At 52.9% G+C, this 27,273-nt stretch overlaps 1 protein-coding gene across 1 annotated transcript in view; it reads right to left on the bottom strand.

The window, feature by feature from the left end:
* The window catches only part of LOC136296087 (hydrocephalus-inducing protein-like), a 73,148-nt gene that overhangs the window by 17,918 nt on the left and 27,957 nt on the right, over positions 1–27,273 (bottom strand). Inside the window, exons 17-45 of the mRNA XM_066194910.1 lie at positions 26,917–27,069; positions 24,844–25,082; positions 22,912–23,170; positions 22,134–22,277; positions 20,672–20,812; positions 19,866–20,182; positions 18,151–18,316; positions 17,569–17,667; positions 16,668–16,877; positions 15,249–15,377; positions 12,047–12,224; positions 11,408–11,538; positions 11,273–11,329; positions 10,387–10,508; positions 9,296–9,432; positions 8,530–8,651; positions 8,251–8,442; positions 7,702–7,854; positions 6,392–6,631; positions 5,948–6,140; positions 5,327–5,494; positions 4,853–5,026; positions 3,645–3,754; positions 3,189–3,350; positions 2,684–2,888; positions 2,087–2,228; positions 807–843; positions 678–770; positions 156–605 (exon numbers count right to left, since the gene is read on the bottom strand). Coding sequence (XP_066051007.1) covers positions 156–605; positions 678–770; positions 807–843; positions 2,087–2,228; positions 2,684–2,888; positions 3,189–3,350; positions 3,645–3,754; positions 4,853–5,026; positions 5,327–5,494; positions 5,948–6,140; positions 6,392–6,631; positions 7,702–7,854; positions 8,251–8,442; positions 8,530–8,651; positions 9,296–9,432; positions 10,387–10,508; positions 11,273–11,329; positions 11,408–11,538; positions 12,047–12,224; positions 15,249–15,377; positions 16,668–16,877; positions 17,569–17,667; positions 18,151–18,316; positions 19,866–20,182; positions 20,672–20,812; positions 22,134–22,277; positions 22,912–23,170; positions 24,844–25,082; positions 26,917–27,069 — 4,923 coding nt within the window. The remainder of the gene's footprint in view (positions 1–155; positions 606–677; positions 771–806; positions 844–2,086; positions 2,229–2,683; positions 2,889–3,188; positions 3,351–3,644; positions 3,755–4,852; positions 5,027–5,326; positions 5,495–5,947; positions 6,141–6,391; positions 6,632–7,701; positions 7,855–8,250; positions 8,443–8,529; positions 8,652–9,295; positions 9,433–10,386; positions 10,509–11,272; positions 11,330–11,407; positions 11,539–12,046; positions 12,225–15,248; positions 15,378–16,667; positions 16,878–17,568; positions 17,668–18,150; positions 18,317–19,865; positions 20,183–20,671; positions 20,813–22,133; positions 22,278–22,911; positions 23,171–24,843; positions 25,083–26,916; positions 27,070–27,273) is intronic.

The raw sequence follows: 27,273 nt of genomic DNA, 5'->3' as shown, positions 1-27,273 counted from the left end.
GATGACCTCCCCATCCACACAGATACTTACAGAGTCATTATGGAACATCATCAGGCGCCTGGAAAAGGCTCTGTGCCATTATCCCCTGGGAGGACACAATGCTCCAGGGCCCAAGACCACGGCAAGCTCAAGATCTGAGCCTTGCAGGGTTTTACCTCGTCTTCCGTTGGCAGCCTCCCACTGCTCAGGATCTCTGTAAACATGGCCTTTGGATCTGTGAACTGGATGTCCAGGCACGGCACCCCGACTCTGACTGCCTCTCCTGCAACTTGGCCTTGAGTCTTCAGCCGAGGTGACTGAGGATGGCTTTGGCGTCTGTGTTTTTGTGCGGGCTTCTTCTTCTCCACTTTCTCCTGAGGCTTACTGGTCTCCTGACCTTTGTTTTCAGCTGAAGGCAGTGCCTTGTTTCCATTTTTCATCACAGGTAACTCCACGGTACCCTGAACCCTGTCCCAGTAGGAGAAAACCTGTGCGACGTTCTGCTGTGAAAACTCATGGATCTGAAACCTCAGGATCAAGTTCTTCTCCATCTCAGCTGGGTCCTCTGAGATTTCTGTTTCTTCCTGCTCTGGGGCTTTGGTTTCCTCCTGCTCTGGGGCTTTGGCCTCTCCCTTCTTTGGGGCTTTGGCTTCTCCCTTCTCAGGGGTTTTGCTTTCCTTCTTCTCTGGGGCTTTGGCTTCCTTCGTCTCTGGGGCTTTGGTTTTCCCCTTCTCTGGTTTTGTAGGCTGCTTGCCCTTCTTCTGCTTTTCTTTCTCCTTCCGCCTCTCTTCCTCCTTCTGTCTCTCTTCCTCCTCTAAGGCTTTTGCCTCCTCCTCAAGCTTTTGAGCCAGCAGCTGCTGCTCCCTTCAGGAAACAAAAGAGAAAACATTGCTAAGAGTCACCACCAGAAACCTGGGCTCGCTAGTCCTGGCTGGCCCTGCACTTTATTCCTTGACCCTGAGGCCAGGCAGAACTGCAAGACCATTTCTGTGAATTTTCCTCAACCCACAGAGGCCTGGAACATCCCAAGGGAGGGGAATGGTGGAAGGGGACCTCCAGGACCCGCTGAACCTAAGCCTTGCCATCATAAGGTCTTAACTGTGCAACCTCCCTCTTAAGGCACACCCAAACACCTCTAGCCCACTTGCCAAAGGCTGAGCCACCAGCTCTCTGCACAGATGCCTGAGAACTCCCTTCGTCTCTTGATTTCCCAGTTTAAACCAGATCACAACCTGCTAACATCTCCTTATCCCTTCTGCCATTCTTTCTCGACTCAATCAGCCCCCTCCTCCCTGGGCACAGCCTGCTCCTTAATGAGAATAATCCTATCAGTCAGAAAGCAAAGGCTGCAGGAACTCCTCTCCTGCAAGACAGGCTCTTGTCAGCCAGGTTTCCAGCTGGAACCCAGCTGTGACCAAGGCAAACTGGTGTTCTCTGCCATGGAAACAATTGGAAGCAGCCTTGTCCATCTCCTCCGCATGAAATCAACTTCAGCCTGGGCTGAAAGAAGTCCTGATACACAGGCTTGCTTTAAGCAGCCTCCCCTCCCAGTTCCACACTTTTCCTATGTGTCCTGAGCTGGGCTGCCTTCTTTGAGCTTCTCCTGTGCTTGTCTCCTGCTGCAGCTGAAGGGGTGCCTAAAGGACACGAGCTTTCATGGGTGGTGTCCCAACATAAGGATCCCTGGCACATCAGCATTGCAAGGACTTCAACTGTAGCAGCACCAGGACCCAAACCAAGGGTTTGTCTGTGCCCCCCACCTGCCCATACCACAATCCCACTGTTTTGGTGAAGAAGGGAGATGATGAAGAAGGTGTGAATCAACATCATGGACTTAAAGACACTTCTACAGGCAGTGCCAAGGCAAGCCCAGAGCCCAGCTCCCTGCAGGCAGCATCTAAGCTGGGAGGGCTCACCATGGAGAAGAAGATGTTCTATCTCAGCAGAAGAAGGTCCTTCCTCCCTTGGGAGCCAGGCAGCTAAGAGTGGCCATCCCTGTGTTGCTTCTGGCCTTTGCTATCAAACATGTCTGAGCTCAGAGTCCTTGGAGCAGGGAAACCCTCCGGGGACACTACCCCGAGCAGGAACCCGTGGAAGGCTTACTCACCTCTCCCTCCGCATATGGTTCAATTCCTGTATTATTTTATCCACGGCAGCTTTCTCCTCCTCAGGGAGGGCGTCATACTCTTCCTCATCCATTCTCAAGGCACGTTCTCTGTTCCTCTGAAGAGCTTCTTCCCGCTGCAGTTCTTTAGCACAAACCAGAGCAGAAACCATGAGTGACAGCAAGCACAGCTGGGTGCTTTGGGTCAGCTGCAAGGACTCACAGCTTTTCCCAACCCAGCCTGTCACACCAGGAGACATTGGGGAGCTCATATCCCTGCTCCAAAACTCAGACAATCCCCCGAACTATGGCCAGGCAGTGAGTTCCTGCGCTTTTCCTGGCTTAAGTGCACCAGGGCTGAGGACAGTTGTTTGTCACTGAGCTACAAGAGCTTGAACTTGTGCCCAAGCTTTAACGTTAGAGATTAAGGTGTCTTAAAGCCTCCAGTCTCCTGCAACTCTGAGATGAGTGTGGTTACAGAGGCAGAAGGTGGAAAGATGAATAAAAACACTTCTTACAAGCTCTGCTGCAAACCCAGACACACAGAGATAAGTCTGAGGGCTTGAGAGAGAAGATTTGAGAGGGACAGACATATCTCACCTTCCCTCTGTCTTTCATCCTCCTTCCTCTGTGTTTCAGCTTCCTTCTTGGCTTTCCAAGAAGCATAATCCTGATGCACATTCACCATGTAGATATAATGGCGATTCTTGACAGCTCTGAGTATACAGAGCAGAGAAGATTCCAGGCTTCTTGCAAAGAGGCTCTCCAAGCCATCAAAGACCACTCCCTTGTAGCAATCTTCGTGCTGCAAATACAGGGAAGAGTAAGTCAGCCATTGCACACAGGGGGCTCACAGCTGGACAGTAAACCCAGATGTCACAGGGCACCAGCTGTCCTTGTTCCAGGTGCATTAGCTAAGAGCAGCTTGTGTCTGTCGTTAGGCTCTGCCAACTAAGGGCATCTGCAGCTTCCCCCAAGGTTCCCTGCACACAGGCCAGGATCCTCCAAGAGCATGTACAGACCTCCTCCTCCTCCTCCTCTCCGAGTTGTACCTCACTGCCTGTTCTCCGGAGCAGGAATGTCTCCTTTTCCCCACCCCACATACCTTCAGCCTCTCACAGAGGATCTCCACCAGCAGGTCCTCGGGCAGCACACAGCTCAGGCAGTTCAGCTCTTCCCCACAACTGCTGGTGATGTTCAGCTGCTGCGGTGCAGGAGCAGTGGAAACTGTGAACTGTAATGTGGACCATTGTAAGGAAAATACACCCTGCTGGAAAGCCCTGAACAACTCCCACTGCTGGGCTTGCAGCTGGGGTTCCTCACTAGTGGAGACTAGAACAACCCTGCAGTGCAGGCTGGGGGCTCCAGGGGATGGTCCTGGAGGACCCATCCCCTGGCCAGCAGAGACCCAAGCCTGCAAACTCCTGGTGCAATGGATCCACATACCAGGCCCTGGCTGGCACAGAGCCTCCACCGTAAGCAGCCCCTGCCCATCTCACAGACAATGCAAAGGTCCCAGGCACCAACCCAGGCAGATCGTGTTTACCTCGGGTGTGCTGGCTGGCTCCGTCTTCTTTTGTGCTGGTGCGCTCTTGCCTTTGGAATTCTTGTTCGTTTTCTCCTGGGAGGCTTGCCTTCTCTTGGCCGGAATGGCGTGCTGACGCTTTTTAGCTGCATAGGGGACACATGGTTCAGGAGGGCTTTGAAAAGCAAGTAGGCACCTTTCACCACAATGGGCACAGCCTTGGACCCTGGAAGGAACCTGGCACTTCTTCCCCAGTCTGCTGGGCACTGGCAACACTCAGAAGCAGCTCCCTCCCTGCTTCTCTTACCAGCACGCTATCCCATACTTGATTTTAAAGCCAGCACTACGTCCCTCCTAACAACTGTGCATGCAGGTGACACTGCTTGCACAGGAGTTCCCCATGGATCAAGCCAAGGATTTGTCCTCCAGGACCATTGTTTCCATACACTGCACCCATCCTGCATTCTCATGTGGAGACTTGCAGCCCTGCCCCGCTTGCACCAGCCGTCTCTGCTGAAGCTAAATGCTCCTTGTGGGAAAACCCTGCTGGGACACAGACTCCTTTTCCTTCCGCCAGCTCCCAACCCAGCCAGCTTCAAAAGTGAGCAATGCAAAACTTCCCCCTGCACTGTGGCAGGTCTGGCCTCACCCTGCAGAGCTCAGGCTACCAGCTGCCCAGTAAGCTTCCTAAAAGTCTCTGGTCTCACATGGAGAACAGCCCAACATACACGAGCTGTGTAACCTGACAGTGAGCACAGGTAAATCTCGGGAGACAAGAGCTCATTTGGAGCACGTCTCTGATTGGAAATTCCTCTGGGAGGCTGTCCTTCCCTTCCTCTTGTTCGCAAGGTTACACTCATAGCCAGTCCTCTTGTGCGTAATGAGCCACTTCAGAAGGCTTTTTCCTTGGTAAAGTGGGCAGCAGTTCTGCCTGCTGCCCATGAGAAGCAAGCTTGATTCAGCTTTGAGGAAATAGAAAATATTTGGGAAAGAGACGGGCATGCTTCACCACCCTTAGAAAAATGAACATGTGCCAAGCATGGCAAGCAAAGGGGGATGTCAAAGAATCCCCGACTGAGCCCTTAAAATTGATTTTTTATTTTTTGAAGACCAGCCAGAGATGCACTTCACCCATGTTCCCTAAGAGACCCAAGGACTGAAAAACTGCTGCTCTGAGTGAGCAGAAGTGGACAGTCATGGTGGGTTTCTCAAGCACTGGCTCTGGGTCTGGCATTTCTCCTCACCAGCATTACCTTTGTTTTTGCTTTTCAGCTCCATGGCAGCCTCGGTGCAAAGCTCCCGGGCACGGAGCCCTGCCTGGCTGCCATCATTGGCAATGGCCTCTTTCACCACGGTGTCAAGGGACAAGGGAGCAGCGTCGTAATGGTGACACAGGGCCGCCGCTATCTCTGTCTTTCCTGAGAGAGAGAGGAGGACTGCTTGGTGACACGTGCACATGAGGCATTACAGGGACAGGCCCTGGAAAAATCTCCAACAAGATTTCAAAGTTAAAAGAACAGGGGGAAATCAAGTGTCCCTCCAGGGGAGGCCATGAGGGAGGCAGCTGGAGTGTGGTTACCAGCTCTGAATTCTAGAGCCAGGAGGATCATCTCCACCTCCTGTTCGGCTGAGGTCTTTGCCTTAAGCACCAAGGTCCACCAGGATGTATTTCTCCTGCTTGCCCCTCTCCCTGCAGCCCAGGGCTGCAGCTCACATACCTGCCAGGGGTGGCCCGTGGACAATGACAACAATCCCTTTGTCCTGCTGTGCTTCACACCTCTCTGAAGACTGGTCAATGCCCAGGTGGCGAATGACAGCTCGAGAGACAGGATTCCCAGTCGCCTTCACCATGGCCTCAGGATAGAATGGGACAGCCCTGTGATGTGCTGCAGTGAAAAACCAGGAGAAAAGGTCAGCCTCCTGCCTACCTTTGATCCTCATCATCCTCCCAATCTGCTCAGATCCCGGAAAAGGAGACTTGGTGAAAGCAACATGAGCTTGTTCTTTTGTTGCTAGGAAAGTGCAAATATAAAAGAGCCAGTGATATTAGACCTGGTTCTACTGGCTGAAGAACTCATCCAATCCTAGTCTTTGTGGAATATCCCGATTATTTCCCCAGTCTATGGCAGGCAGATAGGAGCTTGCTTTGGCTACACTCAGGGTTGGTAGAGGATGCCCCAGTCCTTCACCCAAGAGTTCCTCCACCAAGCTGGGGAACAGGCAGTTTTTAAAAGCATGGGCTTTCCCTGAAGGTGACAGAGTTCAGGGTATATGGGCTGGACTCCCTGCTGCGACCACAGTCAAAACAGACACTGCCAAACCCTCACTGTTTTCCTGACCTGGTTCTGTCTTGCCCATGGCCTCAGCCTCAGCCTCAGCCTCTGCCATGGCCTTGACCTCTTCCTGTTGTGCATTCAGCCTCTTCTGTGCTTCATAGTACTCCAGCAGCTCTGGGGGCAGCGTCTCGCCCACGGCACGGGGAGGCATTAGAAACTTCTTCTGGTACTCAGACCCCACTGCCGTCCGCAGGATCTGTGTGCGCAGGGAAGAGAAACCATCCGCAAGATTCCTTCTCTGGCCTTTCATCACACACGCTCAACAAACCCGTTTTCTGTCTCCTCTCTTCCTCCCAACAACACAAACTATTGAAGTCCTCCCACAGCATGTCAGCAGAGTTGGCTTTCCCTGGGGATTGCCTCCGTCTCCCTGGAACAAGCCTGGGAATGCTGGAGTGCTGTGAAGCTTGGGCAGCATGTACATGGGGACCAGACCTGCCTTCTCACCTTCTCCTCCTCAAGGTACTGCTCATCAAAATCCAGGGAGTAAAACTCAATGGGGAAGTTGCATGGGTTCTTCACCACCACTGTGGCCTGCACTCCATCGCTGTCCACCAGCACCCATCCCATCTCTAGTGCTGGGGGGCTGAACTCCAGCCGTGGCTCCAGACCTTGTCCTGACAGGTGCAGCATTAAGCAATTGCTGCTCTCACAAATTTTAAGCTTCAGCTTATTCTTGTAAGACCTCTGAAAAGAGAAAAGTGAAGAAAACTCATCCATGAAGTCCCAGGTGACGGGACCCCAGATACAACGCTTTCTCCAAGGTCAGGGTGTTACCAGTCCCTCCAAGGTGAATGGAAACCACCAGGTATTTACTGACGCCAGGGACTACAGCGTCTGTAGTAGCCTGGGGCTGAGTAACTGGGAGGAATCCTGGTGTGCACTGTAACTGGGTATTTGGGTATCAGATGGATCTACAATGGACTGTCAGATGTTTTCACCTAGCCATGCAGGAGCGCAGTGCTCATGAGAAGGGCCCTCGGGGTTACAGTGTCCAGACACAGTCCTGGCACTGCTGCATCAGGCAAACGCCAGCTCCAGGAGAGAGGCAAATGAGCTCTCACCGGCTAGAAATAAGGATCATCTTCTCTGCTTAGTGTCTGGCTCTGGTCAAAGCCAGACACAAGATGGTTATGTCTCTGGAGCAATTAAAAGATCCCTGGGACTGCCTGCAGGCACAGAAGCACTTGTGTCCATACCGGTACAGGCCGTCAGTTTCCAAGACCCAGCGGCCACAGGCAAACTACTTTTGGGAACGCTCCATCCTTTAAGTTGAATCCCCAGCTGCATGGGAATGTGCAGGCAGGCCAGAGCCCCAGGGACTGCTGGAAGCACAGCACTACAGGTGACTGTCCTGCTGTGCCCAGGAAGGTGTCTGGTGGCTGTTTTGTCTGTCAGTTCTGCAGCAGGATGAGCCTAGACTGACCATTCCAGGATTATCCTCTGCGAGTGTGCAGCTGCTCTGCACCGAGTGTCGCAGCTGCAAATACAGCCGGGCAAGGGGGAGGCTGAGGGGAGTTGGGCGCATCCCTCCCGTGTGCCGAGAGGCAGCCACAGAGCCCCGATGCTCTCTGTGCAAGCTCCCTGTGGGCATTTCAAAGCACATCTCACGGCAATGCTCTGTGGGGTGAACTGAGCCACGCTGAGTAGCTGAGTACGGGGCCTGCAGAAAGCTCCCTGCCAAGGCAGAGCTCAGAGCACACTCTCGGCACCAGGCCCTCCTTTCGGCCTCCTGGGCTGACACCTGCCAATCTCACCTCCTCCTTCGGTGTAAACCGGATTTTCAAGTCCTGCCAGCTTCCTGCATCAAGGGTTCCTTTGCAGGGCATCACTTCAAAGGGACAGGGCTCATCCTCCAGTGCCTGCTTCTTCTGAGGTAGGGCTGGTGTCCTGCGTTTGCGTTGATTGCTCTGGGCACAGAAACAAATCCTGTCAGGTCTCCTGGGTCTGCGAGGACAGAGCCTCAGTTCCTGCAGTGCTCTGAGACACTGATACGGTGCTGAGAGCACCCACAGCCAAAACAAGCGTGGCCCCCATAGCCTAGAGCTGGAGGGAAAACCTGTAGACAGGGCAGGCAGAGAGGGAACTAGAGTCCTCAGAGGAGGGCGAATGGGTGAAGGTGCTAGAAAAGCAAAGCATCAGCTAATGGAACAGGTCCAGGCAAACCAGCCTTGATCTGACCCTCAGAAGCTTCCTCAAACACGCTGTAGACCCAAGTGCTCAGGCAGCCACAGGAGTAGAAAGGGCAAGAGACACAAAGAAAACCCAACCAAGAAGTTACGTGTTCAATGTTGCCCGTGCTTTACCTCCATTACAGGCTGGATGCCAGTAATAAACCAAGTGCAGGGGACATGGAACCAGTTGTAGAGCCGGACTGTCTCAGTCTGGCACTGCCCAACGAGGGTATCCGAGAACTTCAGAGTGTTCTTTGAAAGTCTGAGTGACAGTTCAACGACAGCGGCATGGAGGCGGATGTGAGACCTGGGGCCTTTTTCTACCTGGAGAAGGACAGAGAATTCAGCGGAGGGTGCAGGTGACAGCTGCTGCGGTGCCCAGCCTGCTGCCTGCCCCAAGAGCTGTGGTACCTTGATGGGCAGCAGCACATCCACGTCACCCTGTGGGCGGCAAGCACTTTCAAAGCACACTTCAAATGTCACAGTGTGCCTGGGAGGCAGGTCCTCCATTTGGTCCAGGTCCACACTGAAACCTTGAACAGATGAAAACAAAGCAGTTGAGATACACAAGAAACATGAAATGTGTCACAAGCATGTTTAAGGCCCTACAGGTGTCCTGGCTGAGAGGTCTGGGAAAACGCCCCTGCCGTGCGGTGACCTGGACAAAAACGTAAAAGAGGGCACCGGTGAACAGCCCTCAGACACAGCGAGCCTCTGTGTGATGGAAGCACAGCCTTGCCTCAAGGCCTCTTTTGGAAGCCTCTTTTCATCCACCAGAGGATCCGACAGGCTGTTTCCTCAATAAAGGCTTAACACAAGTGCGGTGACGGCGTGAACTCCAAACAAAGCACTTCCAAAACACAGCAGACCCCACTGGTTCACAAAACAAGCCCACAGAGTGCCCAAAGAAACTTCATGCTGGTGGGAGCCAAGGGCAGAAGATGCTGAGAGGTGACCGGGCTGATGAGCCCATCTGGCCCCTGCACTGAAGCGTTAGGGCAGTCACAGGCAGGCCAGGCCCCTGGGCATGGCTGGCCAGGAGAATTGAGACTCTGAAGCTCCCAGCAGGGCCACTGAGAAGAAAAAGCTCAAAAACCTCCCCAAGTTCAGTGGTTTAAGCTAATCTGTCTGAGACACCTTCTTCAAGCCCACAGGAAGTGTCTCCAGCACTGCTTACCTGTGTCCTGCAGGACAGACACATCCATCCGGAAGGACAAAAGCATCTCCCCAGGGTTGGTGATCTCCAGAGTGCGTCTCTCAGTGCAGCCCTTAAATACAGACCCCAGGTCCAGGACATACTCAAGCGGCTCAATGCTGGAAGAAGGAGTAAGGACAGTCCTTAAACCACAGCCTGGCTACAGCTTCAGTGGATGGAAGACACAAATAAAGGGGATAATTCTGTATTCATTGCTGTAAAAACTCAGCTCAAGCATACGAAACCCGAGGCCTGATCACCTGGCAATGACTTTGGGAAATCAGGAGGAGTGCAGGTCCTAGGTTTTATCAGCTACCCATGGTAGCTGAAACTAAAATTAGTTTAAAATGGACACTGGTCGCAGCTCCTCTGCCATGAAAAGCCAGTAGAGGTGAGTACACTGGGCCTCCACTGGTCTCAATGAAACTGCTTAGCCTCGTGTACAGCCTGAGCCTGAAATTGCCTCAGGGCCTAGAAGAAAGATTTGCCCGCACCGGAAATCTTCATTGTTCTGCAACCAGATCACATGATCTGTTCTGCAGAGCATCTTCCTCCTGAATGGAAGCCTCCTGTGCTTGTGCTGCATCATGATGGCGCAAAGGGAACAGACCAAGGAACCTAGATAAGCCCTGCCACCCCACCAGGATTCGAGCCATCTGAGTCTGCATTTTAAAGTGTTTGCTGACATGTGCAGTTCCCTTCTCCGTTCGTCTCGTGTGCTCTGTTAGCTGGAACCAAGACATCAGCTGGGAGTTGTCTCTTTTAGAGCTAGTCAGCAGGGACAGAAGTTATGTGGCCTGGAAGGGCTTGAAGGTCTGTGCTGGGTCCCCTCAGCTGCAGGGACAGAACCCCACACCTGTGGGGAGCCGAGCAGTCCAAAGCTCAGCGTGGTGCTGGGGAAGGGAGGACACTCCTCTGCTCAGATGTAGCCTGTCAGCCACCGGGACCAGACCCTTTCTGAAGTCCCCGGCTATTCCCCAGCTGTGCAGACACAAGGAGCTCTCAGGAGAAGGAGACATTGCTGGATGTTCCCCACGGGGCACCTGAAGATGGGGATGGGAATCCTTACTCACTTGATAAGACTCTGGAGCAGCTCCTTGTCAGGAAACCCGCTCTTCGGGAGATGGGATGAGAGCTTTTGCTGCACCTCCAAACCAGCCTTCTCTGCCATCTTTATCTGCGCCTGGGTGTCTGTCTGAGAAAAGGGAAGACAGTGGCTGCTTAGCAAAGGTCCTTCCCAAGGCCCAGCTTGCACCTGAGAAAGGATCCCACCCTGCTGCTGTTGAGAGGGGCTGTGGGGTCCTCCTGTCTGGCTGCTCAATGTCCGTGACACCGCCTGCTCTTAGCCAGGACCTCATCTCCAGGGAAGTCACTCCCACATCTTTGCCTGCCCAGCCACTGTTGGCAAAGCTGATCTGGCCGGGCAGACAGACAAGCCAGGAACCTTCCAGAGCTCCAGATCCTTGCTTGCCCCCAGCCAGTACCAAGGCAGCTTGGACAAAAGCTGTCTTGAAAGGGAACCGGGAAAGCCTTGGAAGCCTTGTGCCTTGAAAGGCACAGCTTGGAAGCTGGTGCCTCGTGGAGATGAGCACGGCCAGCACAGTCCCAGGGCACAGTCAGGCACCTACTGTACAGGTCTGTAAATCTGACAGGGCTTGGGTTGGGACCAGCAAACTCCCCAGAAATGACCTGCATCTCCTTCAAAGCGCCATCAACTCCATCCCTTGAGCATGGCCTTCAGGATCTCTCCCTGGGGTAGCCAGGAAGCTGGTGCAACACCAGAAGAGACCATGACCAGAGTGGCAGCCCTAGGGGCAATGCTGAGGTGACACATGGCTGTAAAGTGGGCAGGGAGGTCCCAAATGCCATCAGGGCACCAGGAAGCTGCTGTGGGCTGCAAGGGGCTCAGGTGACACAGAGAGGGTGGCATGTGCCAAACTGGGCTGCAGCTGTTCTTACTGTATCGCCAGAGCCAAGCAAGCCGGGCTTCTGGTTCTCAGTCTTCGGATTCCGAGTCTTCGAGGTCTGAGTCTTTGAGGTCGGAGTCACTGGGGGCTGAGACTTCGAGGTCTGAGTCTTTGAGGTCGGAGTCACTGGGGGCTGAGACTTCGAGGTCTTAGTCTTCGGGCTCTGAGTCTTCGTCACAACAACTGATTCTTTCCTTTGACGTTGTTGTTGCTGCTGTTTTACATGCCGTTCCAATGGCTCCTCATACTTTTCATTTCCTGAAGGAAGAAAACATCCACAAAGAGAAGTGTGAGCAAAGTGCCAATCCCATTAAAGCTGGGAAGTCCCTGCCTCCCAACACTGGTTCCTTCCAGAAAGAAATCCCTCAAGCCATCTATGGAAAGTGGATGCTGCTGCTGCTCCTCTCTGCATCCTCACCCATCTGCCTCCCCACAGAGGAGCATCTCATCCCCTGCAATGTCACACAAATCCGAGCCTGCCAGAAGCCCTGCCAGCCTCTCCTAGAGCTTTCCCAAGCCTTTCAGTCTAGCCATCACCCTTCAGAACCCTGCCAGATGTGCTGGCAAGCTCTGCAGGATGGTTTCTGGGACAGAGCCCACATGGGATCCTTGCTCAAGACTCATGAAGCAACCAGAGAGCTTGAGTTGGTCTGGGAGTCCTGCAACCCTCCAGGCTTGCTGGAGGTGGGCACGAGCTGCCCCGTGGGCATATGGTAGGGAACAAAACCAGAGGGGCCCCTCCTGGAGGCAGACAGCCAGTACCCACCTTTGATGTTCCAGGGCAGGTTCACACTAAACACGGGAAAGGATGCTTCTCCTTTCAGACGGATACTTTCTGGCTCCAGGTCACCCACTTTGAGGTGGTAAGTCCTGCTGAAAGCTCCTGGTAATCCTGGCACGTAAGAAAAATTCAGCTCTTGCGTCTCGCCTGGTGCAATGGAGCCCTGCAGGGACAGAAGAGAGAGGGAATGCATCAGAGTTTGATGGGGAATGGTTCAGGGGACAGACAGGCTGAGAAGACAGGTTCTCATCTAGAAGAAGCCATCAAACCACACCACCATCATGATAAATACATTACAGTGTTGGCTTTTGCAACTGTTAGAGTAAACACTGTATGTTTTATAATGTTGACTTTTGTAAAAGAAGTTTTGCTAAAGTTTAGAGTTCTTTTAATTCAATTCTTTTGTTGTGATACCAATGCTGGTGAAGAATTGTTGTAATATTAACATTTAGCCAATGAAGGAATTGAAGCCTGTTGAATGTGTCAAAAAGTAACAAAGGACCAGGACTAGGACAACCGCATATGCTCCAAAAAGGCCGGACGGAGAAGGAACTCTGTTAAAACGTTGGAATACAAAGAACTGCTTGTAAATACGGATTGGGCTGATGCAATACCCCGGGTATAGAAGGGGTGTTGTGTTGACTGGTGTGTGCCTCTGGCTGCAGCTAGTGTGGCTAAGCAGGCAGTGCTGTTCCTTCTGCTTTATTGACTTTGGCCCCTATTGTCTCACACTAAATTTTCTTGAAATTTTAACTGATGAGTGGGCTTTGCTTCTCACACCTCCTACCTTCCTTGTGCCCAAAAGATCGAGCCACTGACCCGGGGGTGCAGTGTGTCCTCCCAAGAGCTCATCTGCCTGCAGCCCCAGCACAGCCTGATGTGATGTGAGCACAGCTCTGCTGCTCATGGGGTTCGCCCTCTGCCAGCAAGAGCCCGCCTCAACAAGAAAAGGCTTTTTTTGCTATGGAAGAGAAGTCCCCGCACTCAGCAGGGCCAGCAGCTCCTCCCATCCCTTGTAGGACAGGCATGAAGAAATGGGAAAGCAAATCGGCTCCCTCTTCCCACTGCAAGGAGGGACAAAGGCAGGAGTGCTGCTTCGGCTCAAAGACACCCAGGCAGGACTGAGAAGCTTGGACAAATGGTGGGATGACGCTGCAAATTTTTCTCATCGCTCCTCCAGCCCCGCTGCTCCCCGGCCCCCTCACTGCCCCACAAAGCCTCTGCACAGCACAAAGCTGCAGGAGGCAGGGACCAGCACGCCTACTGAAGGGCTATGTAAGTGGTTCTTAGCCCTGGCAACGGGGAGGCAGGGCAAAGGACAATGTCCTGTGTGATCACACAGCCTGGGTAAGGCGACCCTCAGAAACGCTCCAGCGCCAGCAGCCTGACATCTCAGCCGTCGGGGTCCCCAGAGTGACTGTGAGGTGCGGTGGTGTGGTTTTTATCATGAGTTTTAATGTAAGATAGTTGTTCTTTGTACCCTGGTTCAGTGCCGTTGTATTTTTAGGTCCTTTTTGTTACAAATTGTAAGCTTCTCCCTCAGCCTGCCCCACATACAACCCCTGTTTGGTTCACCTTTCCCGCCTTGGTTACCTGTCCACCATTCGTCGGGAAACCCTCCCACCCTGCCAGTCACCCAGGGCCTGTCCCCCGGGTCCAGAAGCTTCGAAGGGAGATCTCTGGCGACTGGCTGGATTGGAAGCTTTCCCCTCCTTCCTTCGGATCATTGGTATTTAATGTTAATGCTTGTTACGTCAGTAGACACTCCCCAGTTATACCCCACTGGTTGCACGTGTAGCCACCCTGAGTTTCCAGCCACTGTATAAAACCCTCTCCCTCCTGAGATTCAGGGTCTCCCTGAAGCACCGGTCGCAGGCTGAGGGCTCCCTCCTTCCTACCAATAAACCCAATTTGCAGTCAGGCCTCTTGAGAGTCCCGTCTTTCTTCCTCCGCATTCCCAACGTGGCAGGGCAGGTCGGCAGCCAAGACCCCACATTTCTATAGATCGTGTGGAGGCGTGTCGGGGCTAGCCGGCCGTGGGAGGACACGCACCGCCGCAGTGGGGAACCAATTCCAGTTTTATTTGTGCCTCACCGTATGTTATAAATCCATTTTCTGACACGGGGTGAAAAATTACTACAGGGGCTGCAGTCGCGTTGGGAGCCTTAACACACTCCAGGCGTGGAGGAGGTTGCAAGGAGAAGATGCAGGCAGGCCCCGTCTCGGGGGGGCTGCAAGCGACCTCTCCCTTGGGGGAGGGCAGACCGCGAAGCCCGGGCAAACTTTGCCCGTCTGACTAAGTCTTCCCAAAAGGGCTGAATTACGGGAGGAATCTCGGCGCACAAAAGCAGTTAACGCTGCCGGTTTCCCCCCGCCATTTTTGGTTGTGGTCGTGCCGGGAGCACCTGGAGGGCCCGGCTCCCTGCAGAGCCGCTCCTTCCCCGCCTGCCTACCCCGCTGTCGCCGCTTCCCCGCCGGCCACGGCCCCGCAGCGCTCCGCCGTTGCCCCGCGGGAGCAGCCGCCGCGCCGGCCGTGCCCAGCCGCAGCTGCGGAGCCCGGACGCCGCAGCCCGCGGGACCGCCGCGCCTGCCGCGGGCGCGGAGCGCGCCCAGCCCGCCGCGGCAGCACGCTCGGGGCGCTGGCCGCACACGGGCTCCTGCTCCAGCCGCCGAGCAGGACGCCGACACAGCGCCCCAGGCTTCCAGCGGTACCGCTCTGTCCCTGGCTTCTGTTACTCCCTCTGTTTCCCATTGTCTCTCTCTGCTCTCTTTTCTGTCCCCTTCTGGTCGGGGCCGTACCCTTTCTTTACCAATTTCCAGATGTAATATTTGCTGCCTTTGTGCCTTATTTTCGCCCGAGAAATCTATCAAAAAGAATTCTCCTCTGCTCCCCTTACAGCGGGACGGGACAGTGACCAACACACTTGTGCCTTCCGCCGCTGTCTGCCGTGAGACAGCAGAGCCACCCGCCAGCCAAGGCCGTGGGGGAGTCTATCAGGACAGCACTTGTCTGACCTTCTCTGCCCCCAGCAGAAATCGCTCACACCCTTCTCTCTCTCATGGCTGGGTTTGGGGTATTCCCCTCTGACTTTTTTGTCCCTTTCCCCCCCCGCCCCCTCTTTTTTCCCTTTAACGCTCTCCTGGGCCACCCGACACAGGGCTGGGGTGAGTCACTTGTGCTACTTACTGCGGTGGGCTTGACCAGAAACACACCAGGCAGATCCTGGTCTGCAGTGCTAGGGTTTAGCACCCAGTTGAATTCCATATTGCAGGTGTTCTCCAGGGTGACCGTGGTGTGATGAATTTCATTAAACATCTGGAGAGAAAGCACAGGAGCAGGAAGTTACAGACCCAGGCCTGCGGCTGGGAATTTCCTTCCTCTCTCCCGGGGTTGAAAGCAGACCTGGGAGCAGGGACCAGGGAGGAGATACGGGCCCTTGGGAAGCTGGGCAAGCCCCAGGCACAGGGCACCTGCACAGGACCAGGGAGCTCTGGCAGCACACAGACATGTGGTGACGACCACGTGAGGGCCAGTAATAAATGAACCAGGGGACACAGGCCCTCTGTGCTCTCAGGGGTCACCAGCTGCCAGGAGAAACAAAGGAGGTGGCACTGAGGTGCGTGAGATGAATCCAAGAGTTAGGAGGTTAAAGAAAGGAAGTTGTTGGTTCTTGCGTGTTGTTGTTTGGATTGTTTGGATTTGTTCAGGTCCTGTTGTTGGGTGTTGCTGTGAGCTGGGAGAGGGGCAGGGTTGAAGACCTGACTGAAAGGCAGTAGGATGAGAGGGGAGGGGACAGAAGAGTTGGCGGTCAGAGAGAATGGAAGTTCCCGAGTACCATCCAATGGGAAGGAGGACAGGGACCACCCTGGCCGGGTAAAAAAGGGATAAAAGAAGCCGTTTTGGTGAAAGGGGTGTGTGTGCTGAGCTCCCGGCTCTCGGGGAGGGAGACACACCCGGCTCAGCTGAATTGTTACTAATGAACAGTTTTCTTTTGCTTCGATGACTTTGTCCCCATTGAATTGTATCTAAAAGTCAGTGCATTTCTAAGACAGGCATTCCAGAAGAAAAGGCACCTGCACGCAAGTATTGGCAAGCAACATGCATGCAACAAGGAGACTTCCTTGTAACACAGACAGGGCCAGCAGCTGAAAATATCTGTGGGCTTTCAACTGAAAGAGAGTGAAGTGGGGATTCTTCTGGGACAGTCTCTGCAACTGTAGTGACTGGAAGCCCAAATTCTTCCCCTGATTATTGTGTGGGTTAAGCAAGAGCTTTATACAAGAGCATCTCCTTGGAGGTCAGGCTTTGGGAATGGATCAGCAGAGGGATGTCTCAGGGACATGTCCCTCAGAGCATCCCCACTGGGACCCTGCCTGCCCCAGGAGGCAGTGTTTCTCAGGGTACCTTTCTCAACATTTTGGGGAGGCTTGGAGATGACCATTTGAAGCCAGCTTGAATGCCGGATTTGTCCCTCAAAGGTTGTACTTCCAAGCCGCAGGCCAACAAAGGGGCTGGGAAGGGGAGGGAGGCCTGGACTGAGGCGGGCAGGAACCCGCTGGCCGTGGTTGCAGGGCAGGGAGCTGTGCCAGGGGACATGTGGGGTACCTGTAAGCCGCAGTCAACCTCCCGGGAGCTCAGCAAGTAGCTGACACGTGAGGCCTCCCCGGTCAGCTTCACCTTGTAGGTGGGGCCTCCCTCCACGTGGCACAGCGCCGTGACACGAGCGATGGTGTCGAGAAGGCCAAAGAAGGTGAAGGAGGCCTGCTGTGTCTCTCCTGGCTGCAGCACACCCGACACCGGCAGGATACTGAAAACCTGGACGGAGGACAGGAGAGATTGAGGTGTTGAGCATGGAATTGGATGCAGAAGAGCTTCTTGGAGCAAAGTGCAGCTGTAGCCAGAGGGGGCTGTTCCTCAAATACAGCCAGAATCATCCTAATCTCATCTTGTATCCATGCCAGTGACCAGTGGAGGGAACACCATGGGGAAAATCTTCTCCCATACTCGCAGATCAATGCATTAATTAATACACTACATTAAAGTGAACTGGGATGTGTCCTGGCAGTAGAAATTCTCTCTGATGCACAACTTGCCCTTAAAAAGCATTTCTTACTGCTTTTAGAAAAGGAGGCGACTCAGAGCCAGAGCTCTTGGAGCTCAGGGAAGGATTCCAGCCCAGCTCATCTGACTCCTGAGGTTTTCCCCACCCCGCTCTGATTTCTATGCTGCTTTCTCAACGTGCTCCAGCAAAAATTTCCTAAGGACCACCTGATGAGGTCCAAGGGGAGCAATGCCCTCCATCGGTGCTGCACAGCGTCCTTGGGCAGCCCTACAACATGTCCTGCACAGCCTCTCTAACAACCAGTTGCTTCAGCAGCACTTTGCGATGGGTCCGGAGGGATGTGAGGCCCCGCTGTGGGCAATGCTGAGGGCCACCAGTGGGACTGGGAGCTACAGCCCTGCTTGCCACACTGGAAAAGTGGGAGTGAGACAGATTCCCTCTTACCTTCTCAGTTTCGAGGGGAGTGTACCCTAAGTCCATGAAAAAGGTGACTCCCTCCAACCCTGGTGGGACGTAATACTTCTCCCAAGTACGTGGTGGCACCTGAAAAACAAGCCATTTTCTATGCTAGGAAGAAGAGACAGCCACTTTGCAAAGTCTCATTTTGTAAGACAGCTTCAGAGCCACCACTGTGATACCAGCTCTTGGGTGAAAAGAGAGATCTGGAAAGAGGTCGTCTGGCTGGCTTGGGAAGAGGGTACATGGAGATCAGGACTCATCACAGCTTGCTCTGGGAAGGAAGCTGGAGGTCCTATCATCATGATGCAGACAAAAGCCTCATCTTACATTGTGAAGAAAACAAGGCAAAAAACCCACACTCAACACAGCATCTGAGCAGGTTTCTCCAAGGAAAACTCTCCTGTTTCTCCCTCCCACACACCCCATGTCCAGCCACCGGCCCTGCTGCCCAGCCCGCTCTCAGGGCACAGGACAGCAGGGCGGCAAAAAGGGAGGTCAGCACGAGCAGGACTTGTTGGTGGCAAGCTAGGGAGGTAACACAAGCAGTAGGTGTACAAGAAAATCTACCTCTGCTCCTGAAGATTGGCCAAGATCCCGTGATTCTTCCAGGGCTGTGGCTGGCTCCTCCGCTTTTCTAATCCTGAAGCGTCTCCACTGAGTTGCCGGCTTATCCAAACGGAATGACACCATCGTCGGTGGTTTGGGTTGGAATTTAGGTGGGCAAAGCTCATGTCTGGAAAAGAACGTAACTATGAACAGGGACCTGCAGTGGGAGGAAAGGACACCTGCACCAGTAGCTCCTGCTCAGGATGCAGCCCCGGGGTGGGTGCTGGTGCGTTGAACTGAGAAATGGTTTGATCCAGCCCTTCCCAATCCAGGCTGGAGCAGGTCCCATCTAAAGGTGGCCCAGGGCTGACACTGAGGTAGCAGTGGTGCAGGCAGCTGCAACTGCTCGCAGTGAGGAACTACAGAGGACACGGATTCACACCTCGTGGGGATGCAAAAAACCACAGTGGGAGAGGAAAAGACAGGGAAGGCAAGAAAAAGGGGAGATTTGAGGCACCAAGGGGCAGACCCAGCCAGTGATGAGCCGGCACAGCCCCCCCAGCGCCCAACGCCAGAAACTCTGCGGCTTTACCAGGTATTTATCAGGAATGTTTCCCTGGGAGTGTTGGGGAGGTTGGCTGACATTTTCCAGCACTCCCAGGTGACTCAGGTCACATTCCCCATTTTAAATTGAAGCAGGTGCTCAGGGTAACTCTGCTTGTGTTTCTAATGCCACGTGAGGGACAAAGTTGTGCCGTGCCTGCCTGTCACCCTGCTGAGATACAAGTGCTTCCCACACAGTCAAACACAACCTGGATGCTCCATTCCCAGACAGGCATTCAGTGCCTGCTCCCCAAAGAAAAACTGTCTTTAGCTTTGTAGCTTGTTATCTGGGGCTGGGTTTCATTTCTGCATGAGGCGCTCTCTCACCATAACCCCCAAGAGATCCCTAATCATCTGTTCCACTCTCTTTAGTTTTAATGAATGGTTTGAGGCAACTTCCCAGGACCATGGTGCCCAGACAATGTTTTTCACTCTAAAGTAGTGGAGCGAGAGGCAGGGATAGGAGAAGATGTGATGAACAAGTCCTGCTGTCAAGCAGTACAGAACCTATAAGGGACATGTTGCAGTGGGGAAAAGTCAAAGTGAGTAACAAGTGTCACAAAAAGAGGGTCGTGAGGAATCCAAGGTGTCCACTGAAAGCTGACCCCTGGGAAAGAATTTGTCCTGGCACTAAAGGAGTTGTCTCAGAAAAGAAGGAAAGGGAAGGTAACAAGAGGTTCAGCATCAGCCCAGTTGCTAAGTAGCTCTTTCTCTGGTGTTGGGACTTTCTGGGCGTCCTCCAGCACAGCACAAGGGAGGAAGGCAAGGAGCAGAGAGCAGCTCCTGCAGAGAGGACCCATCCCAAAGCAAGGGGGCCAAAAGGGCCTCCAGCAGCACTGTGGCAGCTGGGACTAGGAGCCCTTCAGCAGGGTGGACAGTGCCTCAGGCCACGGAGGTCTGAGAAAGCAGCCTTTGTCCCAGCTTTCCTTCCCAGGGGAAACCACAAGGAGCACCAAATTGGTGGCAAAGCTATTCCCTGAGCATCCAGCCTGACCGCAGCCGGTCAGTGTTATTTGCACAAGGACAAGGCAGAAGCAGTTTGTCAGCTCCTAGGCAAACAGCTTTGTTCTTTGCAAAGTACTAACAGGACACCAGGAAGAAGAGCTTCAAGGACAGGGCAAAGGTGCACATACCTCAACTTCTTCACATGGTCGTCCATCTGGAATGACCAGTGGTACTTGACGGGAAGTGGGCTGCAGTTGGTCATCTCCAGAGAACGCTCCTGTTTCGTGCCAGCCACGATGCAGCCAAATTCCAGGGTGCTGGGCTGGATTTGGAGATTTGGGAAGTGGGCTTCCCCGCAAAGGGTGATACGCTCCACATAAGGATGGCCCCTGACCATTTCTATCTTCAGGATCTTCATTGTTTTCCAGCTATTAAAATCCCGTCCATAAGCTGGGTCAAATGCGATGTAGAGGTGACAGGTCTGCCCAACGTCCACTGTCACAGGCTGCAAGCAGATGAACAGTAATTAGTCACCTGTGGGATGACATCCCAAGGTCTGACAGCATGAACCAGTAAATGCTCCAAGTGTGACACCAGCATGGGCTTCTCAGTTCATCGTTCATTTCTTTACAGCAAGGGTCTGACTGCGGGCACCACACTCGAGTCCAGGATTCCCTCAGGCTCACGTTTCTGTGCTCAGCAGCAATACAAGGGGTGGCTGCTGGAGAGCTGGGATGCTTTCCAGGAGACACCTTCACGGCATGGCTTGCCCAGACCTAGTTGCCTGCTCCCTTCTCCTTGTGCCTGAGAGCCAGGGTGGATCTTCTCAACTCAGATAAGTTTTTGATTCCTTCAGCAGCTCTGCTGATGCACTTCAGGCCATCCCACTGCTGACGCTACAGATTAAACTTCTTGACTTAAGGACGTCCCAACAGAAGTGCATCACCGCGTCCCTCCTCTTCAAACCCCACTGCAGGAGTCCGGGGCTGCTCACCTGGCCATGTGGGAGTGGCTGCTGGTCCTCACTGCAGACCTGAAACGGCTGCTCCAAGTAGAGCATAAGGTCGAGTGGCAGCCGGCAGGTGTTCTTTATAGCCAAAGGCTGGTACTGCAGAGTCAGGACATCACTGGGTTTCTACACAAACAGGAGACAAGGAAAAACAACCTCAGCTAGTCACAGACCTGCTTCTGCTGCATCTCGCAGTTTTCAGTCCCAGAAGTGCACACATTTCCATTTACCCTTTTTATTTGTTTCTACACTTCCAGGAGATTTTTCTTTACAGCAGATGCTTTTCATGTTTAGAAACCACAGCACCCTCTGGGGGACAGGGAAACACTCCCAGGTACAGATGAGGAAATGGGGCCCTGAGAGGAGGCAGCTGCTTGAACAAGATCTAAAGCAGAAAGTGATTCCAGACCATTTGTCTCCAGTTTTGTCTCTCTATTGCACAGAGCAGCACTAGATGATCTTCACTCACATACAGCCATTTCTTACAACCTGACTGGCTCATAAAGCAGCTTGTCTGCAGGATGCGTCCTGCAGTCCCTGCTACAGGGACAAGGTGTCTGTGGTCTCAAAGCTATGATCAGCCTAGGCTCTTCCTTCCTTGTCTGCATTCTGCTGGGCTTCCTGCATGGTTTAGCGAAACCAGGGAGTTTGGGAAACTAGTTCTGCATGTACTGGTATCAAATAGGTGCCATAGTATGCAATAAATCAGTTTGCGTGTGTGGCGTCAAGCAGAACCCAGGCAGAATCAGGGAGAGCTGAAAAGCTTCTAATTACATCGGAACTGCCTGTTCCAGGGATTCTGTACTTGAGTGGAAACCTGGGAACCAGAGGAGAGGCCTGAAACTACAGAAAGCAACTCATGAAACATCTTCTCTTTTTCAGACAACTTACTGAGAGGGAAGCATGATGCTGGAGTTGGGATCCCGAGACTAAAGGGCACCTGCTCTGCCTCAGTGTTATCATCACTGCAGCTGCAGGGTGTCTGGGGGTGCTTTGAAGCAGGTGAGGCTTAGGGAAATGCACAGAGCTATACCATATAGCTATACCATACAGCATTCATGCCAACAGCAGAGAAGGCAAAGAGACACAGGAGATGCTGGGTTTTTCCTTGTCAGCCTGAGGAATTCACAGGAATCTCCATTTTTTCCCTGCTTTCCTACAGCATCGGTGTACAGACATCACCGTGCCCTGAAGGATCCTCAGAAACCTCCCTTTACCGTGAGCAGAGAAACTGGCATTTCTCTGGAGGTGGCCACGATCCTCCTTGGCAGTGCAGCTGTAACTGCAGTTTTACTTTGGGGACGTTAAATACCAGTCTCATCTCTAAAAGCATCTCCCCTCACTTTACAAAGTGCCTCAGGAAGGGTAAAGAGGGGCTTTTACACAAGCACACCCCGCCCTCAGCCATGCTGTTCAATGCCAGGATGCAATCCAGACACTTACTTACCTTCTCCACCCGGAAAGAGAATTGTCTGGCTGATATATTTATAGTGGGATCAATAAACTCGCAGGTAATGGTTGCTTCTATTATCTTCTTCATCGAGCCGCCTGTCCCAATGACAGCTTCGCAGATGGCGTAATTCTGCACCACCTGCATGCAAGAGTCACTTGTCACCAGTGGGTGGTGGCAGGGCATCCAGCAAATGCCCAGCATTGGCTCAGCACCCACCACCCACCACGCGCCCTATTCCTGCCACAGAGTTATGGTCACTGCCCGCTTTTCTTCCAGTGATGCAGCTTATTTATTTTGCACTCAACTGTCTGTAGCACTGCACCCCACTAAGCACAAAAGGCACTTGTGAGAAACTCCCCCCCTTCATATGGCTTTTGGTTTACTCTGTGCTTACCCCAGAAAAACCACTTGGCACTTGTTTAATTCACTTTCTTTTTGGGCTCCTAGTCTAAGTGTTACTAACTTATTTCTCTGTCCTTCTTTGCTGACTAAGCATGCAACGCTGTCTGCCCCAAAAGAGCAATATTTCCTTCTACCCCTACTTCGGGATCAGCACTAGGTTTTGGTGGCTGTGGAATCACAATAAAGCTGTAGCTGGTCTGATGGTGACCAGCAAGGAAAGTAAGTGGTGCTGCCACAGAAACGTGTGGTCTTAAACCAGTTTCTTGAAGGCCCCTGCTCATTTCCCCAGGCAAATGTCAAGGGACGGTGGAACGAGCCCAGGGGAGGGGATCTGATGCTTCCCCAGCTCGGCCCGTGGTGGGGACCTCACCTGCGCCTTGCGGGAGAAGCCTCGCAGCATCATGTCCACAGACTCTCCTGGCTTCAGGTCCATTGACAGCGGCTCCAGCCGAAACGCGGGGGCCGTACGTTTGGGCCTCTGGGAATCACGTTTGGCCGTGGGGCTACTGTGGGCTGAGGTGCTCCGGCCCTCCTTCCCAGCTGGCCTGTTACATTCCACCTTCCAGAAGAGCTGATGGAAGTGGTGGCCCCCATTTGTTAGTCTGAACTGACGAGCACAGGGAAGGAGGCTAGAAGAGAAACCAGAATGGAAAATAGTATGGGAGTAGCTGTTGTCCTGGTCATCAGATTGCTCCCACGGAGGATTCTGAGCTGTGAATAGCTTGGAGACCGTCTTCATTTCCAGCTCTTAATGTGGACCGGGAACAGTGTCTGATAAGCTGCCCTCCTGATGTCGTTATTGCAAAGAGGAATATGATTCTCATGGTAATGTAGCATTTTCCAGGCCAGGCTAACAGGATCTGGTGTTTTCCGCCAAAATGTGTGTTCTGGGGTGATTCGTACTGTTACTGTATTTTGTATTAATCTGCACCCAAAACTGTTACTGAATCATTGAGATCCTGCACCTGAGGCCCTTGTGTGCGGGGGTATGATTGCAGGCATTTTTAAAAGCCAGCGCGAAGGAAGTTTCTGGACGATCCCAGCAAGCTTCTAGAAATCACCTGTCTGCTCTAGGAGAGGAAACCAGGGGAGCAGGGGCTCTCTCATTCATAGAAGCTTTGGTTTTGCACCGGTGGTCATTTGTAGAAACTTCATTTCGCAATCAGAAACTGTTTTGAAGTGAACTTTGCAAACTCCGCTGGCAATGGGAAAATGAGCAAGGTCCTGTGTAGAAGTGTACCTCACCTGGTAGGGTTTGCAGCCCCACAGTGGCAAGGAGGCTTCCATTTAAGGGAAGGATTTGGGTTCCATTCTTTGTTTCACTCATGAGGTAAAACCCAGAGATTTTGATACCGTTTTTGGCCTTGTGCCAGGACGGAGACACCTGTTGGATCTTTGAGACTGTGCCTCAAGCCCTGTTCCTATTTCTATTGGGCAGGATGCCAAGAATCCGGCCTTGATTGTTACAAACTTAAGAGAATAGAGGAAGATCCTCAGGGCATTTTTGGGGTGTTGTAGCAAGTGCAAAGGTCCTCCTTGCACTTGGCATAGCTTCTTCTCTTTTTTTTGGCACGGTTTTTTATTTTCACCTTAATTAAAACAGTTTTGCTTTTCAAACACCTCTGATCATGCTGCCTCGCTAATATTTTAGGCCATCCTGAGGCTGCCGGTCAAACCCAGAGGTGATGCACCTGAGAGGGCACCCTAACATTCTGGCCTCCCGCACAAGCATCAGTCCTGGGCAGGCAGGGCAGCAGCAGAGCCCACGAGCAGCGTGAGGAAGCGTTGGCAGCGGCACTGCAGGCCCCACACAAACCAGCAAGTTTCCATCTGCCTCTGGAACTGCTCTGCGGGCTCCTGCCTTCCCAGGGGGGTCGTCACCCTCCCGTCTCTTTGTTCCCAGGGCCCCTGCTTGCCTGGCAGGTGCCATTTTGGAAGGGAAGGGTGCGATGCCATCTTCCCTTGGTCCCGCAGCCACACGGAGGGCCCGCCTCATCCAGGCGCCATTTTGGGAACCTTTTGTTCTGGGGGAGCCTGCGAGACTATTACTTGACCAAGTGAGGACATAGATGTGTTAGAACTGAAGGCAATTCAGTGGCAATTGAGCAACTGGTTTCTCTTTCAGTGGTTTTTGAGGGTACCTAGCAACGCTCAACTGGCCATCACATGTCTCTAAAGGTATCTCTGCCTTCAGGGAAGGAGTCAGGGTCTTTGAACACTGAAGAAGATCGTGCCTGAAGGACTACAGCAAAACTGCTCCTTGTTGAGACAGAAGGAGAGGTGGGAGTGGGAGATCTCCTACCTGAATTGGTATCCCAAGTTGAGCTCCGGGGCAAATGGTTTGTCTATGACAATTGTGGTGCCAGTGCCAAAAGCCAGGAGGGTGGAGGTGGTCCAAAGTCTGTTCCCAATGAACAGCTGGAGAGCATCAGCAAAAACCCCAGTGTCATCCAGGGTTGCTGTGACAGTCACAGGAACCTCACCCCTGGCGGGGATCACTCCTTCCCTGGGTTCAATAACATAGCAGTGAGGTTTATAAGCCTGTAAGACAAGCATAACATGCATTTAGGATGGAAACCATACACCCTGGTCTCTTATGGGGTGTAAGAAAAGGAGAAGACTAAAGAGGGGAGGATAAAAATCCTAAAGGCCTAATTTCCCTAAATTTAAGCTGCAGTACTGGGGAACAGCAGAGCTTACACAACCTGTATTTTCCCCTCCTTTAACAGACTCTCACCTAATTAACCCAGTTTTGCCCAACCCAAGGGACGCTTATCCTCAGGAGAGTGTTCCTTCCCCAGTCCTTCTCTGGAGTGTGTGCCAAGGAAAGCTGCTTTCTCTCTCCTGGCTTCTCACAAAGGCTCAGGGCCAGAGGAAGTCATGACGGCTCAAATCCCACTCCAGAAACCACACAGCTGGAGGACACTGCTGAGAGCCTGAAGAATATCTCCGCAAAACCAGTTGAGCAAAACCCCAACACCAAACTATCCTTTCCCAAGAGGCCCTCAATGCTTTTCAACGTCCCCTAAAGGACCGAGGCCCTCACTTCCCACTGATCATCCGCTGTAGAGAGGTGCCCCAGGGCCTTCTGCTTTGGAAAAGTCACCTCTGAATGGTTACAGCAGAGCAGGAAAGAAGGAAGCAGAGGGAAAACTGGATGACATGTGCTCAGTGGGCATGGCCCACTCTTCCTAAGAACTCGTGTCCTCTGGTTTCTCATGGTCTTCACAGATTGGCCAAGAGAGCTGGAAGCTGCCCAAAGGAGGGAGGAAAGGCCCCGCACCAGCACAGCTGTACAGACACAGCTCTGCAGGTCCAGCCCTGGAACGAGCACGTGAAGCCCATCCTTTACACACCAGGCCCACCCAGCCAAGGTGCATTGCTCCCTGAAGAGGTGGAAGGCAGAATTTCATTGTGTAGTTCGAGAAAGCTGTCCTGGAAAAATCCCTCACTTTAAGGTTACATCTATCCCCCAAACAGCAGGAAAAGCAGCAAGAGGAAAAATCATGCCCCTCCTCCTTGGCTCAGGAGGCTGTGGCTGGACTTTCCCACATGGCCTGATGCTTTATCCACAGACACAAACAAGTCCACAGGATCAGGTTTTAACCAGTTCCAAGTTCAACACACCCAGCATGGAGAAGAGCAAACCTCAAGCCCCTCAGAGATCTCCCCCTCCAGCAGACATCCCACCCAGCCCCAGGCCCAGCCTACAAGCCCTTCCTGGCTGCAGCAGCCCTGCTCTCCCTGCCAGGGGAGCAGCCCCAGCTCCTCTGCCCTGTGCAGCCTTCACATATTAAACAGCCATTCTCTGCAGCCGGTCCCCAAAGATGCTCTTCAAAGGCACAGAGACCACAGGCTGGGGGGGTGCACAACCCCCACACATGTCTTTGTGTGGACAGCCCAACTGGCCTGACCCACAGCAGGTGTGAAAATTGCCTCCCCACCAGCAGTCTGAGGACAGACCTCACACCCTCTTCTCTACCATGAACAGCAGTTTGGCACAAAGCAAATGTAGATGGCACAGGGAAAGCACAGGGAAACCCATGCTCTCCGAGGAGCAAAGGACCACAGGTTTCTCTTGATCTCAGAGCTCAAAAACCGTGACACACACAGCTAAAGACCTTCCATAAAATTATGGGAGAACTTGTCAACACAATCCAGACGAATTTCTGCTCCAACATCTCTGCACCTGATTTCACTGAGGAGTGCCCCAGCTAAAACCACTCCAGAGCCAGGTTCCTTTTGCCTCACCCAGATGGAATCTTGGAGTATCTCGCTTCCTCTCACACAGGCCGATGCATATAAAAACCAAGTCATGGCTGCTTGTAAGGTCAACCAGTCAATTTCCCTGGAAAACAGCCCCACAGATACTTACAATCTCTAGCCTGAAGTCTAAATCGATGAGACCTTCGTTGAAGAGGCCAAAAGCTTGTGAATTAGGCCTTAGCACTGGGATCCTGCCGAACTCTATCAGCCTTGGACTTATGTAGACTGCTGACGGCCGTCCAAAGCTCTGTAGTTCTGTTCTCTGTTACAGAAAGCAGGCAAGAAAGATTAAAAAAAAAAAAAAATCAAACCCGAACAGGGAAACCTAAAAAGGCTTAAACAGCTCAACCCAGCTCAAGTTATTTCTTTAGGGACAGCTACCATTTTCCAGCTGAAATCCTGGGATTTTGGGGGGAAAAAAAACCAAACTTATGTATTCACCTCCAAATTGAAAAGGATTAAGTAA

This window comes from Chamaea fasciata, unplaced genomic scaffold (assembly GCF_029207755.1).
Source record: "Chamaea fasciata isolate MVZ Bird 193981 ecotype frontalis unplaced genomic scaffold, bChaFas1.0.hap1 SCAF_12, whole genome shotgun sequence".
NCBI classification, from domain to species: domain Eukaryota; kingdom Metazoa; phylum Chordata; class Aves; order Passeriformes; family Sylviidae; genus Chamaea; species Chamaea fasciata.
Note: the sequence above shows the minus strand (reverse complement) of the source record. Positions and strands in the feature narration are given on the sequence as shown.